At 42.8% G+C, this 18,033-nt stretch overlaps 2 protein-coding genes across 5 annotated transcripts in view; both read left to right on the top strand.

The window, feature by feature from the left end:
* The first annotated feature begins 709 nt into the window (after nt 1-709).
* Nucleotides 710-5,104, top strand: LOC137108723 (calcitonin gene-related peptide-like). 2 transcript variants are annotated; one of them, XM_067493692.1, is made up of 5 exons: nt 710-867; nt 1,696-1,787; nt 2,490-2,624; nt 4,376-4,561; nt 4,827-5,104. In XM_067493692.1, the coding sequence occupies exons 2-4, from the start codon at nt 1,702-1,704 to the stop codon at nt 4,533-4,535; spliced, it is 381 nt and encodes a 126-aa protein (XP_067349793.1). In that variant the 5' UTR covers nt 710-867; nt 1,696-1,701; the 3' UTR covers nt 4,536-4,561; nt 4,827-5,104. The 2 variants fall into 2 exon arrangements, with proteins under 2 accessions (XP_067349793.1, XP_067349792.1); XM_067493691.1 differs by having other exon boundaries at nt 4,373-4,561.
* A 4,811-nt stretch (nt 5,105-9,915) lies between these two features.
* LOC137108722 (protein inscuteable homolog) overlaps nt 9,916-18,033 on the top strand; it is a 40,561-nt gene continuing 32,443 nt past the window's right edge. The window contains exon 1 of one of the 3 annotated variants that reach the window (XM_067493686.1): nt 9,916-10,053. The gene's annotated coding sequence lies outside the window, so the exon portion shown is untranslated. Of the gene's footprint in view, nt 10,054-17,909; nt 18,013-18,033 lie in introns of those variants that run through there. The other 2 variants (XM_067493689.1, XM_067493688.1) reach the window with 2 other exon arrangements.

The following is an 18,033-nucleotide window of genomic DNA, read 5'->3' as shown; positions in this document are numbered from 1 at the left end:
AACCCGATTCACTGTGCTGGGTACAGAAGTTGTTATACTTAGAGTAGTTGGAGTTTTACCGCAAATACAGTGTGACACAGTTGTAGAAGATAGTAGTTGCACAGTGCACAGAGATTGAAAACTTGTGAAGTGAAGTGAGGGTGAAACGTGCGTGCATCGCCATACGTTCGTTTTTTCCAAATCTCCACCAGGTCAAATCATTTATCTATACTGAGCTCAAACACAACGGGTGTAGTGCTGGAGGTAGTGTTATCCAAACAGCGTTATGAATGAAGAACTCAGAAGTGCATGCGTCACTGTGTAGTATGTGTCCCTCCCCAGCAGATGGCCCCGCCTGCAAGTGCTTAGCTGGGAGGGTGGTGTTGGGGTGAGGTGAGGGTATGGGGACCTTATTGATTTTGAAAGAATCCTAAAATATTTATGGCTGGTGATGCTTCTCCACAACCACCAGTTTGCTTTGCTTCCTATCTAATTAATGACATCAATGGAAATTGGGGGATGGGGGTGGGATAGCAAATGGTCCAAATGACTGGTGGATTTTGTGAATGGATCACTTGGTGACTGAGGAATGACGTCAGTGCAATGCCAATGCTCTTATTAGTGAGCCAGGACTGAGGGGAAGCATCCCATTGGCTGGTCGTGGCATCCGAGCGACCGATTGGCTGCCGGCGGATGATTAAACACCTACACAGTCAATGCACAAATCCAAGTGGTGGGATATATAGGGTGGTGCGTTGGCGCTGCATGCAACAGAATCAAGAGTTGTCTGCAAGTTAGGAGAAAGTCAACTTGTTGTGTTTTACATAGAGATTCATAGAGAGAGATATACACACATTCATTTTTTTTGCTGGGTGATTATCGCTGAAGGTAAGTGTTGACTTTATCAATGTGTTGGGATGGTAGTTTACCTGTAAATGTACTTGATAAGCTGTCTGCATGTGTGTGTTTGTGTGTGTGGGGGGGGGGTGGATCAGAGGGGATGTGGACAGAAAGTCACTGCGTTACACTGTAGGGAAGTGATGGTGCTGGTAATGGGATTAGAGTTTGGACACCGGGGTTATCGGTATCCCCACCATCCAGTTTGTGAAAAGTCCGGTCTGCTACTTAAGGGCCAGGGAGAAGGATCTCAGAGAAAATGGAAGAAATATAGAAGAAGCCGAAGGCAAAGCAAGTGAAAGAGAAAATGAAGAGAAGAGATAGAGAGAGATGGCAGCTCATTACACTAATGCACTGCTCACTTAGGGAGTTGGCAAGCTTGGAGTCCCCCGCCTCCCCTTCCCTTTCCCTTTTCACCCCTCCTCTTCCTCATCCATACAGCACACGCACGCACACACACACACAAATTTACGGACATGCACAATACACAGAAGCACTCACACCTGCAGGCACGCCACAGTCTGAAACCTGCAACGTATAACGTGAGAGAACTACCTGTCCTCAGCTCTTGGCTGGACATCTTGAACAGTGCATTTTGCAGAAGAAGAGTAGGGTTGGGGGGGGGGGGCAGTGATGTGATGGGCTGTTGTGTGGAACTAACAGCTGAGATTTGGGTAGAACTAAGCTCACTTCTCTGGGAACTAACCTCTTGGCAACTTCGTCCCAACTCCAAAAGAGGGTCAGACTCTAGCCTGTATGTTCTCTGCATGAACTTGAAAACTTGCTTGAGCTGATGGGGATGTCTCTCCTGCTGTGTAGGGGACCATGGTTATGTTGAAGATCTCCGCTTTCCTCGTTGCCTACGCCCTGGTCATTTGCCAGATGTACTACTCACAAGCCGCCCCTGCCAGGTGAGATGCACGACATTCACATCTTACGACCGAAACTCTCAGAAACTTGAAGTGGGTGGGAGAAACGGAATAAAAGTCAATTCCCATTTTCTTAGAAAGACAAGATGGAGACGTTAACTCAAAGGTAATAACTGAAAAACATTGTCACCATTTAAGGAGAGAATGTTTTTTTCTGTGAAGATAGAAAAATATGCAGAAATGTGCAAAAACATGTGTAAGTCTGCTCCAGTGCTTGAAAAATGTATCCACAGCGGTGAACCTTAATAATTTATGTTTTTAAGTTTTTTTCTCATGGGCAGGAATAAATTTAGACTCAGTTAAGAAGATATGTGTAGAGTATATAGCATGTACATATATTGGAGCCCTCCCCACAGCGTTTCCATGAAACTATTGATTCAGTAATAAATCTAAAGCCCCTCACTCTGATGGGGCACTTTTAGCAGATTGTTTCCCTGCGTTGGCCAGGGGCCCTCCAACTCACACGTCATCCCTCTTGGAGTTGGTGACGTCCCACCCAACCTCCCTGACACCCTCCTATCCATCCAGCCACACCATTTGCCCCTTTGCCCACCCTAACACGTTTATACCCTGCCGCCCCCCTTTTAACTGCAAGTGATAATTCAAGCAAATGATTTAATGCGTATTTCCTTCCATCAACTCTTCTAAAACACCCCCCGCCCCCTTTTTGCCCCTTCACTGCAGACCGGGTTTAGAGTCCATGTCAGACCGAGTCACGCTCACGGACTACGAGGCACGAAGGTTACTCAATGCCATTGTCAAGGAGTTCGTGCAGATGACGACAGAGGAGCTGGAGCAGCAGGCAACCGAAGGAAACAGGTACAGATGACTCCTCGTTTTTTTTTTTTTTTATTATAAACATTCTCCCCACACAGAAACAGCCAATGAAGGAGTCACCTAATGACAGCATAGAAAGGTAACTTCTTTGGCCTAAAATCAAGACAGTAAAACTGACAACTGTTTGTGTAGGAGCCACATTATTTTCTGGCTTAACACCACTGAAGATGCGTCTTTTTAGCCCACCATTGGGTTCAGTCAGGCTTAGAGGTATGTACATCTCCACAGACCAAAAAAAAAAAAAAAGAGAGAAAAAAAGGAAATAAAATGATACTATTATACCAAAATGCCTATTCTCTGTTATGACCCTCCTCCTGCATGGATGAGTTTGATTTTTTTGTTGAACAGACTCTTTCCTGATGCCCGCCGGACAAATAAGTCTGCATGTTGTCAATTAAGTGGAGTTGCATGGCAGTGGGAAACGACTGGTTTCTGTTTGTTGTGTGGGTGTGAAAAAATGTGACATGGGGCAGTTTAACCTGGGGATGGGAGTGGAGGTTTGGCGCATGAGGGATGGATCGACGGCAAGTTCCTTGAATGGTGGGAAGCGAGAAAAAAGCATGATGCTGTATGGGGGGTGGGAAGGGGGAGGGGGTTATTCTTTTTCATTTTTGATACCTGTGACGGCATGAGAAAGACACGCATGTGAGAGGAATGGTGTGTGAATGCAAGAAGGAAGAATGACAGATATAAAGGAAGTGTTACCTGCATGTTTTCCCATTTCTATGAGCCTGTTCTGTGCATGTGTTTTGTGTGTCCCCTCCCCGACAGCATGGACAGGCCCCTAACCAAGCGCTGCTCCAACCTCAGCACCTGTGTGTTGGGCAAACTGTCTCAGGAGCTGCACAAGTTGCAGACGTTCCCTCGCACGAACGTGGGAGCAGGAACGCCCGGCAAGAAGCGCAGTGCGCCCGAGAGCGACAGCTATGCAAGCTACGGCGAGACGTTTGACAGCGTCTAACCCCTCCTCATCCTCCCTTTACTGCATCTCCTCCTCTTCCGTCCTTTTCTTCTCCCCTGTCTTCTTCCGTATTCATTTTGGATTGGCAAGTGCATGTTGAGTTTACCTGCTTGATTGGCAGGAGAAGAAATGACCTTTAGCTGCAACCAACTTTTCCGTTCTTTTACTCCTTCCCTTCGTTTTGGCAGAGAATGACGTCTCAGTTACGTCAGTTGAGACAATCAGTTTTCCTAATTGTGATTCAGGACCCAGTACAGACATCCATCTTTGTGTGCTGTGTGTGGAGTCATTTGATGGCATTTCAAAGCCCCTGAAAATTAAAAGTTAAGAGAGATCACGTAATCAAACCATATAATAACCGTTAGTAAATGATCCACTTCTGTGACACCATGTTTCTTGTTCAATAAACGTATTTTTCTACCAGGAAGCCTTAGCTCATTTTCATTACTAGGGATGCTTTAAAACAGCCTAATGCTTAACAGCTTAATGGACTCATTTGCAACTAGATATAAAACTGATTAGAAATAGGGTTAAGAGCATCTGGTAGTGGCAAAGCACTCATCAAGTTCAAAGGTAAGAAAACAACAAACTACAGATAACATGATTACAGCCTGCATGCTTTGTGCATATTTTACCTTCTGTGTTTCTGTGTCATAAAGTCAACTCCGATAAAAAATGAACCGTTGTGCAAAGATGCTGCACAGTTTGTGTAGGTGAGTTTGTCAGTGTTGAATGTGATGAGCGTTAACCGGCGTTTGCTCTCCTGAAGCAGCGTTACAGCACAGAAGCGAGCCTGCAACACAGCAACCTGTGTGACTCACCGCCTGGCGGACTTCCTCAGTCGGTCAGGAGGAATGGGCAACAACAACTTTGTCCCCACCAACGTTGGCGCTAACGCCTTTGGCAGGCGGAGGAGAAGCGTCCAGATGTGAGCACTGCAAAAACCTTCAGGGAAATGGTAAAGAAAACCTCCTTTGTTCTTTGACACTTGTTTTTATTGTTGCTTGGCTTTTATGAGCCATCACTTTTGATAAAGATGTGCGTTGTCAAAAGCGACTTCTCTGTCAGTTAAAAAAAAAAAAGCATCAAAAAAGGTGCAAATGCAGACGAATGAAATAAGAAGTTATTAAATGGAAAATATAGACAATTAAGTATTGTTAACTTTTTTTAAAATGCAAAGCTTTTAATTAATATTCCTTTTTCTGTCTGCCTTTCTCTTTCAGAGGTTGTAACCCGACAAGAAAACATCAGAGGAAAAAAAAACAAGAGCAAAAAAAAAAACCAAAAAAAAAAAAAACAACAACAACAAAAACAAAATCAAGCAGAAAATAAACATTGAACTGGCCTTTTATCCACTCTCATGTTCGGAAAAAAAAAAAAAAAAGAGAAGATAACACAGGATTTCTTGTCCCCCATCTCCATCCTGTTAGAAAAATCTTTTGCTTTTGGCAAATGAAAAAAACAGAAAAAAAGCACTTTAGTTATGTCCACGAACAAATGATCTCCTGAAGAAAAGAACATCCTCATGGTTCCTCTTTTTTATACATGACTATCAGTGGAAAATAAAGTGAAAGCAGCAGTGGTTATCACCTTATTTTTTACTCCTCTCACCTCCTTAGAGCACATTTCTTCCATGTGATCCTCCTTATTTGAGATCCACGCACCTACATTTGCCATAACTTCCCTCCCTGTTTTCCCAAGGGTACCTTGTTTTTCTCCGTGCCAGAGGGACGCCATTAAAGATCAGCCTACCCAAGGCCCTCCCCACAACGGCTGTTGTCTTGTGCCTTGATGTAGAACAATTTACCTGAACATGATTGTACAGTTCTGTTTCGAGACGATAAAGAAGACCCGAGCGAGGATGAAGAGAATGAAGACAGATTAATATTGTAAACAATATTGTGAAAAACAAATTTCAGCAAGATTAAAATGTATTTTAGATACACTCGGGTTTGGGGTACTTGTGTTGTTTTTAAGCATTTGGGTGTAGAGTGATTGACAGATTGATAGGCTTATATTTGTACATGAATTGCTGAAATATTTGTAAACAATGTCCATAAATGGCAAAGGGTATAAAATAAGAAGAGCCTCCCACGAACAGAGTGATTTGTAGTTGACTGGTTAGAGTCGCTTCCTGAAAATTAGAAGCACACGCGTGTAATTTGGAGGAATGATTGAAAATCAAATCAACGCTACATTACTGTGAGAGGACTGTAGACATCGCTTTCAAAGGACGAGTATTTCCTACGGACGTCACAGCAGCGTGGTTATGTTGAGATACATGATGATAAAAGAAAACAACAGCATGGGTAAATAAAATGCAAACCTGCAGTCAGACTTGTTCTTTAGCTTTGTTCTTCAGTTTGAATGGGTTTACAGTACGTTGCCTTGTGCATAAATTATGCAGTAAAATCTACATTTACAGACATTTTAGAAACGATGGGCAGCAACATCTGGAGTTTGACAGGACACAACATGTCTGTTGTTCTCACACAGCTTACAGAACTCTGGTGCATCTTTAAAGTCGAAAATGTCCGGCCCCATGCAGGATAACGGAGCATTTTAAGACCCTGTTGTTTTTACAGAAACACTCCAATAGGTGGCGATGTCATTACCCTGACATAAGGTTCAGTGGAGCTCTGTAAAGTCTGGCTCCTCAGACTTGAGTCACAGCAACAAACAAACAAACAACATGAACACTGGTCCACCTGAGCAGGTGTTCTAAGCCTGATGCATTCTGTGTGTATTTGCACAAACATTAAAGCAAATCAAGACAAAACATGACAGAGTGACAAGTGAAATGAGGATTATGGTAACGCCATCATTTTAGTGTTGTTGGATGCCATTGAGGTGTAGAACAATGACTTGAAGGAAAAGCAAAGCATTTTCTTTTTTTAGACGGGTTCAGACGCTTTTCAGAGGAAGATGCTTTATTTACTGCAAGAGAGTAAATGCTAGAGTTATGTATCACTAAGTAATCATTGAGTAAAGGTGATCTAACATGGTTTGTGACAGGAAATAAAACATTAAGTACATAATTACTCATTTTAAGGCTGTATTTCCCAATAATAACACTCCCTGTATGAACTGCCAATGGTTCGTAAATGGTTCGTTTTAGATGCACTGTTTCCAGAAAAATCACAGAGAGAGAACTAATAAGAGAACTTTATCGGTGGATAAACAAAGGCCCTTCACTTTTCAATGACAAATGTGGGATGTAAGTTTAGGGAACTGAGGGGATAATGAGCTCATTCAATACGGGTGAAAGTGAAAAACAGGATACACTTGATCCTATTTAGTTCCACGGATGAATGCCAAGTGTGCACCAGAGCAAATAAAGTAGAAAATATTTGTCAGTTTGTGCATCACACTGAAGCACACACACAAGAGCTGTGTGAAAAAAGGGGAAAAAAAACAACAACATTTTATTTAGCTTAAAGTCGGATTTGAAAAAGCGGCCAGCATCAACAGCAGACATGCTGTGTCCACATTGCAGACACTTAGAGCAATAAATATTTGGTTAAAAACCCACCTGCTCAGTTTGCTGAGTTAATTCCCCCGTGAGAGCATGTGTGACTAATATGTTAACATGTGTTATCACGAAGTGTAAGCACAGAAGTGAATTTGTGCTATATTCCCCTTCAAGCTTTGCAACCCTCATCTGTCAGTAGCTTCGTGGCCTTTCCATTCTCCTTGTCTCCGTGTCTCACTGTCTGTCTGTCTCTCTGTCTGCCTGTCTGTCTGTCTGTCTGTCTGTCTGCCTGCCTGCCTGCCTGCCTGTCTGTCTGTCTGTCTGTCTGTCTGTCTGTCTGTCTGGTGAAAACAGCCCTGATGTTGGAGCCATGCTGGAATCCACATGGAAACTATTCCTGCAGGATGAATGAGAATGAACCCCCCCCCACACTCTCTATATTTTGATAATTGAGGGGAACGGGAGGTTGAGGGCTGATTTGTGGCTCGGTTTGATTTTAACTTTTCTTTCTGAGCAGTAATCTCACAATCCCACTAGGCCAATGGGAAAAGCTGTAGTAATGGTGCACATCTGCTTTGAATGGGGCCCTTCGAGTTGGAAATTACTGTAGTCGGTTCATATAAGAGAGACAGAGAAGCAACTCTCCCCACATCTCCAGGGGGAAGATGTGCCACTGGTCCAGTTCCTAGAATTGAAGCCCACAAACCCATTTCAAGACCCGAGGCTTTGGAAGATGTATCTTTTTAATGTGTTAAAGGAAAACTTAGAAACTTTTGAAACAAGAGGAGACGCATGAGCCATTAGCTTTTGTACTTCGCTGCCAGATGTTGAAGCAGGGCCATCTACCACAAATACTTTGTAGTACAATAGTCCAAGTCCTGGATTAAAAATGTTGCTTGAAATTACAGAAGCATGACTTTAAAAAGTAAACTCTTTGCAGAACATGGCTCACTTCACACCAGAAATACTGTTTTTTAACGCCATCAATGTGCTTGCGACTTTAATGAGGTGATCAGAATCATTGGATCATTGACCTTTAGGGGTCTGCAGTTATTTTGAAAAACTTTGGATTTTACTATAAGGTACAACATCAAGAGATATTTCCCATTAAACTAACCACTTTGATTACGCTTCTGGGAAATTGTGCTCAATAAAGGTCGTTAAAAACAAGATTCCTTAGTGTTTATTTATTTATAAATTTTTTCCTTCTGGCTTATCACGTAACGCCAGGGTCACCACAGCAGATCATTCATGTTAATCATGTTAGTTTGGCACATTTTTATGCCCTTCCTGACGTAACCTTCCCGAATTTCTACTGGGCTTGGGACTGATCCACTGCCATATGTTTTTGTTATTAGCATAAATGGGTCTTAATTCTCGTGGTACACAGAGTTGGAGAAGAAAATTTGGTACCACTCTCAATTGTGTTTCCTAAACATGAACCACCACCAGGCATCAAGCTTGACTTGTGGTAGTTGCGCAGCATGGAGGGGGAGCTGTGGTTATGGTGGTGGTGGTGGGGGTGACACTGTTGACACTGTTGCCAATTCATTCATTCATTCCAAACTTAACCAACAAAGCTACAACAACATTCAGCAGCACCCCAGCTGGTTCATGTTTAGTGGGACCATCATTTTTTTTTGCACAACTTGAAATTGATCCAAAACCACCTTCAGCCTCTTTCAGCGCTACGTGAGCAACACGGAGAAAGATTGAGTCCTGTATCATATGACCTGGCCTCCACAAACACAGGAACCAAAACTCAAACGAGATGGTTTGAGATAAGCTCAAAGAACTCAAGGTGTGTGTAAGCTTTTGGCTCCGTACAGCCTGGCAAGAATCCCACAAAATGTTGAACTATTCCTTTAAATAACTGAGGATCACCTTCACACATAGCAATGTGGTTATCCCCTGTTGCCTTTACCAGGAAATGAGGTAAAATGTGTGAGGAAATTAGCTGTTTACGTTCAGATTTAAGCTGGAGCTAATATTTCTTTTCTCTATACAGTGCAACAGGCTCAGTGAAGTGCGTGCAGAGACGCCCCATTCACATAATCAAATGATAATTATTCACTCAAGAATACATAGCAAAATTAACTGCAGCAGCCCCGACCCGCTGCATGGAGCACGTAATGTGAACCAGCCGGTTGCAGTTTATATTTTTCATTTTCCTTTCTTCATATTTGAAGCTTCCAATGTTTCCATAAGGTAGTCATTTCCAAGGCTGATGTGAAACCAGATACCCAGGAACACTCGTGGTGAAGTTCCAGAAACAACAAGGCCGTCCCGACGTCCTCTCACCTTCCCCAGTCCCCCCTTTCCATCTTGTGCGACGGTTCCTGGGAAGGTAAACACCCTTCCACTGTGTCAGAAATGGGATTTCATTCTGCTGCCATTGCAGTTCCTTCATCTGGCCCCTCCCTCTCTTTCTTCTCCTCCACTCCCTCCCTTTGCTGCCACATCTGGAACCCAGCTTCTCATTTATTTATGTGGTCTGTGTTGTTTCTGGGTTTTTTTTTTTTTTTTTTAAAGTCTTATTTAAAAATCCTTTACCTTGTCGTGTTGGCAGTTTCTCTCCATCTGATGAGGTCTGCAATTACATTTCGCCATAACTGGTCACTCTGCAATTACATGCTCCACCACAGAGTCTCTCCCCCCTCCTCTGAACAGCACCACTGCTCATATGGCAGACCGAAATAGAATAGTTTCATGTCTGTTTGGATGGCAGCCCAGCTGAAACTATGCTCTGCCGCTTGACTGACAGTGGGATGTGGGCTTTTTCTCCCCAAGAAAACCTTTAAGGCCGTTCACGTTTAGACTCTGAGCAGTCTTACTCCAACAGGCTTCAGCGGTGGTTGGCCCAGCTGGGCTGCAAAAGGGAAGCAGAGCAAAGTAAGAGTGAGGGCACAGAGAGACAGTCTGCAGGGAGGAACCCCACTGGGAACATTTAACCTTTCAGTCGCCGACCACGACAATGGGTAAGTTTGGCAACTCGCTCAATGAAATTCCAAAATCTGAAAATGGTGAAATGATGCTGTGAAGAACTTGGAGGCTTTTCACTAAAACTCATCAAAGAGTACTGCATCACTTTATTTAACTACATTCACAAAAAGTAATTTGCTGTCAAATTTAGTGCAGTCGTCCACATGGATGATTCAACTTACTCGATGTCAAATCGGTTTTTCTCATGGCAGTGTTTTTTTTCCATCACAAAGACTATTTTTAGAAAGTTCCAACCTAAAATATTCTGTTTAAAAAGGGCAGCAGTATTGATCCTCTGGACTCTTGTGGTGTACTTAAAGGTTACATGAGCCCCTCTGGAGACTGATATGTTCTAAATTCCAGGGGACATCGATTTCTGCTTTTTACAATACAAGCCTCGTCAGGTCTTGTCTGGTTAGAGGATGCGTTAAAACAAAATGTGCAGCAGTATTTTCCCTTTAGCTCAGTTTTGGTCTCTACCACCTCAACTCAGCAACAACAAAACCACAATAAACAAAAAGAAGCTAAAGTTCTCACAGGAGCTGCAGAGCACCACGAAGATCACTAAGAGCCTGCAGTGTAGCTTCACGGTACAAACCTTCAGTTCATAGATGCTCCTGTTAACTGGCTTTTCACCTTAGTTGTCAGCAAACGCATGTATTTTTTTAATAGCTGCCAAACCAAATGACTGCTAGCATCCTTTAAATGAAAATGTTTCACTGGCTTATTGATGCTGTGAGGATAAATAAGCACCGCCCTTTCAGTAAACTGGTCACTTGGAAAATATATGTTTTTTTGTTGTGAGTCATGCTGAGGCTGGAGTGGCTGCGGCTGTTTGGCTGATCTGGCTTGTGTGGGAGTGATGGAGGCTGAGACTGGGGAAAACAACAAAGACTACAGCGAGCGAGGCTGAAGGGAAAGATGAGGACACGGCTACCACATGTCTTCACGACGGGCTTCTGCGCCTGTGATGTGGTGGAAATGTGTGTGTGTGTGTGTGTGCATGTGTAAAAGAGACAATTAGAGAGATGCACGAGAGACGTGCCATTATGTTTTAATGCCAGTTACAGATTAGATGTTTGAATGGTTTGATTCCAAGTTTATGAAAGCACAGTGTGTGGGACTCAGTTCTTTGAATCAGATCTCAGAATTTGCCTTCACTTTGCTTAAGCTCTTATAGCAGTGAACACTTGCATACTTTACGTGACATCACCTGTGTGCTCAGTGTAATTGCACAAGTGGTAAATAATGGCACTGAACTGACAAATGAACTGAATGATGACCACGCAGAAGCATTTCTGTGGTCGTGACCTCACCATGTAATTATATGACAAATACCCACACGCATGGTGAGTTATATATATATATATATATATACATTTCTTCCTGTTCCTGGGTTTGCTCATAGTTTTTAGATGTTGTTGCCAGTTTTCAACAACCTGGTATAATTAGCTTTGGTGATCCCTTAACTTTTAATCTAGTGCCATCATCAGACACAAAACAACTGTCTGATACTTAGTGTTAATTACTGCTAAAATCAATCTACGATTATGTGGACATGGCAGATATTATGAGTATTGGGGGAGTTAGTAGTCAGAAGCAATGTATTGCATATTACTTTCCAAGTAGTAACTTATTACCCTTTAGTTTAGGTATATTGTCATCTTCTACCACAGACTGGGCTACAAGCTGCCTTACTTCCTCCTTCACTGACACAATTTTTCCCAACAATAGGGTTCAGCCCCGACTTTTATTGTTGTCTATCATCAGAGTATGATTCAGTTAGTTATGTAGTTGTTGTTGCGAGCATGTCAGCATGCAGACGTCTCTAAGGATCAAAGCACCATTGTGCCTAAGTCAGTCCCTCTGGTCCCTCTAGGGACTGACTCAGGCCCGCAGACTTTGTTGTGTCTCGCAGACATTGTTGTGGCCTCAAATGGCTGATTTTGCATCTGGGATGCACGTTGCAAAGTTCATATGATGTTTTTATTCATTTTATCACTACAAATTCTTGCCGGAATTACGAAGTACGCAGTCACATATCTTGCTAAATCTTGCATTTGGTGACTTGACTTCCCAGAATGTGAATGTTACCATTTCCGTATGATAATAACATCTGTGTGGTCAGGCCGTTTATAAATGTGCGTGCTGCTGTTATTCTTCCTAGCTGCAGATGAAAGCTTGCCAAAAGTTGTATAAGTATTAATAAAAGAACTCCAATGGGTTTCAGCGGCTCATTTAGTATCAGCAGATGACAGGCTGTGACAAGGGCTTTGTGTAAACATCTGTTCAGCACTTCTGTGCAGAAATACATTTCTGGTTAAGGGTAAATCTGGACACACAGTCACTTCTTGCCACGCATTCTCCTCTCGCCTGCCTGGTGAACAGCTGAGGAGGGTGTGGCATGGTGAACGTGAACCACATACGCAGGTGTGGCCCTCGCTGTGGTGCCGCGCCGTTTAATCATTATTTCTCTAAGGGCGTAGAATCCCATGGTCTCTGCTGTAAAACTGTCATGACCCCTCCTCCGTCTCACCACTGCACTCATTGTCTCGCAACATTAAGAGAGGGCCTTGCCAGCACAGTCTGACGAGCAGTGACTGTCAGGGAGGGTGTGACTAAACTCTGTGACCACAGCTATAGTTGGAAACATGAGGCCGCACTCGGCTCCAAGCGAGTCGGATTCTCGAGGAACAAGTGCCAAAGCATTGTGTAGTCAAATTTTTCTGGTTGTACTAGGTTTGAGAGGTGCGCTATTGGAGGTGGACCTTGCTGAGTTATTCTCCATGATCAGTTTCTTTCTTCTGGAGAAGTTTCTTTATTGGTTCATGGCTGTTTTTCTGTCCCTCCTCTCTGTGTCTGCGTGACCTTGAGTACAGTCTAGGTCACTTTTGTTCTCCTTCCACAAGCCCTGGGGTTTCCCAGAGGCTTTTTCTCACACTGCTCAGCCTGTCCTCCAACTGGCAACTGATTCAACTGCCAGCAAATCGTTTTTTTTTTTTGTTTGTTTTTTTCTGATGGGAAAACTACAGCATTGCACGTCTTCTCTTTTAATCCTTTTGCTGGCATCAAATGTATCTGCACTTTTAAAACTGATTTAGGCAATAATATGCACATATAAATTCCACAGGTTTTTCACTCATAGTTGAACAGTTGGGCGCAGCGGTTTAGTTTCGAGGACACTTTGTTGGACGTCTGAAAGGTGAAGTTCCTTTTTCACCGTGGAAAGAGGCAGAGCCGGATCATACTTGATCAGCCAAAGATGTGAGATGGATGTTCAGGATTAATGCTGCACTGTGATAATGTAAAACCCAGCTAACCACATAAATGCGTGGCACTCACACATTTCTCTGCAGACGGTGTTAGATTTCGGCAGACGGGGACGTCCCACTCACTCCTATGTGAATCCTTTTCAGACAGTCTAATTGCAGTTCTACATACTGAAACTCACTATTGAGCAAGTTTGCTAGTTACAAACAAACAAACTACAGATACAGATCCAATAGATATGCAATTAAGAGCTCTTTGCAAAAATGTACATGTTTGTAGCATCATTACTAGCTCAGGCTACCACCTTTGAGTTGCAGACCTTTTGACGCTGCTGGAGTGCAGCACGGGGCCAGATGTTTTCTCCAACAATGATCATGCAGTAGATGCAGCTTTCAATGCTTCGAAGCAGCTGTAAAAACAGAGCCTCGTCATAGTTGAATTGTGAGTTTCCCTCTTTCTTTATGCTGGTTTCCTGCCTGTCTCCTATCAGTAAAGGCACAAAAGTAATATAGAAAAAAATCGGTGCTAAAAATACATTGGCTTTTAATTTAAACATCTTGTCATCCAAGGAATGAGCAGTCAAAGCTGTCGCAGGGACAAACATCGATGACGCATGAAGCAGCAGCATGGTTCCCATGAGAAAGCCTCACTTTAACAGTTCTTACTGTGCAAAACATAGACGCTGCACGTGAATCACATGTACATCGTCTCCGCTTCCTTACTGTGCGTAATGGAGACTGCTGACACATCGGTTCTCTTTAAAGTGCGGGCTCAATTAGGAGAGTGCAGGTATAAATTTTTGTGTAGGTGGGCCCAATATGGCAGCCACTGTGGGGCCCAAGGCTGGGAGGTAAATCAATATCAGACTGGTTGAATTAGAGCTCCAGCTTGGAGCTTCTCCTGTGTTGACCTCGTTTTCTTTGCTCTCGTCTTTTCTTCCCATCTCCATCCCCTAATTGGAGGAAGGTCACGGCTTTCTGGGCTCCAGTCTGTTTATCTGTCTTTTCTGTGTCTGGGCCATCTGCTATATTTGCTTTGTGGCCCTTGTTGCGGCTTATTGGCGCGATGATGAGAGGAAATGGAGGCGTGTACACGTCTGTGTTTGTTGTTTGATTCACAAGAAGACATAAAAATGACCACACCCCTCCCCCTTGTGAAAAAGCCCCCCAAGAAGTGCCGAAGAGTTACTACTCCTTCTCTAAAGTGGTGTCATGTTCTGTTTGCGTAACCCCTGAGCCCTCACTGCTGATGTTTGCCGGTGACTCATGCAGCTTCGTGCACTACACCAACAACAGCAACTCGTGGCCTTTGTAAATGTAAAATGATACTTATTTTAGTTAGATCTTTTGAAGTGAAAGGGACATTTAAACGGATGGGTTGAGTCCTGAAGTATAGCATGAAAAACATGTACGATTTATTATGTGATCACTCAGGCTGCAATTCATAACTATTGATTATAATTTTTGATTAAATTGCTGATTTTTTTTCTCAGTTAAGGGAGAACATATTCAGTTTGCAATGAGTACAATAGAGAAAGCATCTTATTCTTGAGAAGCAGAATCACGTTTGGCAAGTTTGAAGAATTTACATGAAAACACCAATGATTAAAGACTTACTACATGGTTATCAAAATATCTCCTATTTTAGCTTTATTGTATCTTTTGTGTGTTTTTATATATTACAGCCCTTTGTTTTTTTTTGTTCCTTCATATTTTTGTCTTGCTTTTCAATTTGTGCAAATAGAAGCTCCAATATTCTTTAGGACCAAGTTTCAAATGATGCATGATGCATATCTTATTTGAAATCCCACTTCCTAGTTTTATTTTCATTATTTAACATTTGTTTCTAAATATATTCTGCACACATGAAATGATACATGACTGTTGTTCACATCTGATTACCCTACAAAAAACCCCTAACAAGGCTGGAAAATAACCAAAATAGCTTTTAAAGCGCCATGTCTGCTTGGTGGGCACACATGCAGCTTGCCTTGCATACCTTGCGATTTTTGCAGCTGATATTTACTTTATCACAGTGACCCCATGTGTGTCCCATTTACCCTGTACCGTTCCATCTGTGGTGCAAAAAACAGTTGGAAGAAAACACCCTGAATAGTTCCACCCTGCCCTAAAGTGGTGCCTGTGTTCTTTGGCTTGGATCTGTGCAGTGGACCTGCCCTCCACGCCTAACTCTTACTCTTCCCTTGTCCTCTGAACCCACCACTCCCACCATTTAAAGTCAAACAGCTGTAGAGTTGACTCGCAACGAATTGCTATTACTCCTATTACTCCACTCCTTCTCTGCTCTCAAGACATTTTGTGTGTGGCCTCAAGTATCAGGTCACTCACCAGCTCAAATATGTTGCCTATAGCCCAGTCTCCCTTCAAGGTTTATTTACGATTCAGAAACTGGATATGAGGTCCTGAATTTACATCACAGGTTCCTCTGGGTGGCAATGAATAGACAGGCAACTGGCTATAGATTTTACGTATGGATCATGAGTGACTTCAATGTTTTGTAGTTGCCAGGTCTCCGTGACATGTGAAGCTGGGCTGTAAGCGGAATAATACCATTTGCAGACCACTCCATCGAACTGAAGGAGCTACGTAACATAAACGCCGGTGAGGTCATTCTTTGCGTGATTGACAGGAGAAGATCAGGCAGTGATGCTGGAGGCTGAGAGCTCCTGCTGCTGTCGGGAATCTACTTCAAAGGATTATTTTGGCCACATGCCTGGAGTTCAACCTGGAAGCTTATGTTGAGTGTCTCAAGAATTTATCACTGCCTTTAAAACTTTGGCTAAGAAATGCAAGAAAGCACTGGAAAAGCAATGGACTTTCAAGATGCAGATACTTATTTTGCAATGTTGTACATATGAGAGTGGTAAAATCAATTTAGCCTGAATAAAACTGAAAACGGAGGCAAAACAAAGAAAAACCTTTTAAATTAACTTGGAATAATCATAAAATTCATGGAACTACTAACTACTGACAATATTCAGGTACATTGTACACGCCCCCAGTCCAAAGTGTTAATTTGTTTTATGGAGATTTCTTTTGCAGAGAAACTAAGGTCTCGCTGTTTTATTGAGGACTCGTGCTGAGTCTGAGCAGACCACTAAAGCAACTGGGAGCTCAAGGCAAATTCATGTTACCAGGCAGAAATGTACAACCCTATAGCAAGATAAGACCTTAATTATTATTGTGTGGCTCGGTTTGGGCAACTAAAGGACTTGTGGAAAAATGTGGTTATGGCTGTTAATTTCCAGTCTGTGAAGGCTGGTAATCTCCAGTTACCCACGTGAAAATCTGATCTGACACACAATCTGCTGTTGCTTTAGGGCACGATAGTTCCTGTTGTAGCACTGAACAACGGATTTAATACCTAACATGCAGAATTGTCTAATATGAATGTAAATGTAAAGGTGGATACAAAGTTCCGGGCATTTTTATCCTCATTAGAAACCGAGATGCTTTCTGAAATTGATGTCCCATTCCCATATGATGTTCCATTCCCCTGCACTGGGCCTATGAATATGTACAGTAAGTAGCCAACAGAAATGTTTTCACACCGAGCATTAGAAACCTGGTTATTTATGTCCTTGTAGACATGATTATAACAGTGTTCAGGTTTTGGGTCATCTGTGGTTTGAGGGTATAGCTGTTAGGGAATGATTAGAAACGTTGATCAAGTGTTTACATGCCACTGTATCCTGCTTCCTGATAGAGAAATCCAGCTACTACATATTCTGGGTTGTCAAACCCGAATGCGGTGAAGTGGTTAATCATCATAACCAAAACAGCCAGGACTGCAAAATCTTGCAAAGTTGTGTTTTGTGCAAATCCTTCAACACTTTTCAGAGACCAACCATGTATAATTTTCCACACGGTGTTTCAGATTTGGTTTTGATGAAGGCCCAGTCTTTTAAAACCTCAGGTTTCCAAATGGATGCAATTCAGTCTCCCGGTTTTTAACCTCGATGCTCCAAGATGACTCAGCTGATGTTTCATAGGAAAAACGTGGTTTCTACTTTTGTTGCTTGGAGCTGCCAATGTTAAACGCAGATTAAGTTTTTCCCCCTTCTTTGCCATGAGGGATAGATCTCTTCCAGGCATATTCTGTTTCTGAGGTGTGTGTGGCAAAAGTGTATTAAAGGCAGTTTTATGAAACCAGATAAGGTACCAGTAAACGTACTCGTGACCCTCCATGTGTTAAGTGTGGAGCAGAAGGTGATGACAGAGTACTATGTTAGCAACATGTGTCAGGTTGCTCAAACTGATCATAGTCACGTACCCTACTTTTACCTGACCACGCTGTAATTATGTCAGCGTGACTCCCTGTCAGCCATGTGGTGTGTAGTATGTGTGTGTGGTGCCTCTCTGCAGGCCTTACTCATTCATTATTAAGCAGCTCCTGATGTTTTGCTGGCCACCACCGCTCTGGTGTCAGGTACCCACACGATTCCCCTCACTGAGCAAGACTGTGTCAGGATCCAGTTCCAGTCTCTGTGGCCTGTCGGAGCTGCTCACGAACCTGCTGAGCTCCTGTACAAACCTTCTGTTAGCTCGGGATATTGTCTCTGGCACTGTTATTTATTGCGCTAACTTTCGATGGAACTGGAAAGTTTAGAATGCATCTGGATATTTCTCTTGGAGTGATGTTGGGGCTATTTGAGACCTCAGGAGGTATGGTGCTGCTATTATCAG

This window comes from Channa argus, chromosome 23 (assembly GCF_033026475.1).
Source record: "Channa argus isolate prfri chromosome 23, Channa argus male v1.0, whole genome shotgun sequence".
Classification (NCBI taxonomy): Eukaryota; Metazoa; Chordata; class Actinopteri; order Anabantiformes; family Channidae; genus Channa; species Channa argus.
The sequence above is the reverse complement of the archived record's forward strand: the minus strand, read 5'-3'. Positions and strand labels throughout refer to the sequence as shown.

Coding starts and splice junctions, on each gene's coding strand:
- LOC137108723 (XM_067493691.1), top strand. CDS start 1,702: ATGGTTATGTTGAAGATCTCCGCTTTCCTCGTTGCCTACGCCCTGGTC. Junction 1,788..2,489: donor TCACAAGCCGCCCCTGCCAG/GTGAGATGCACG, acceptor CCTTCACTGCAG/ACCGGGTTTAGAGTCCATGT. Junction 2,625..4,372: donor CAGGCAACCGAAGGAAACAG/GTACAGATGACT, acceptor GCTCTCCTGAAG/CAGCGTTACAGCACAGAAGC.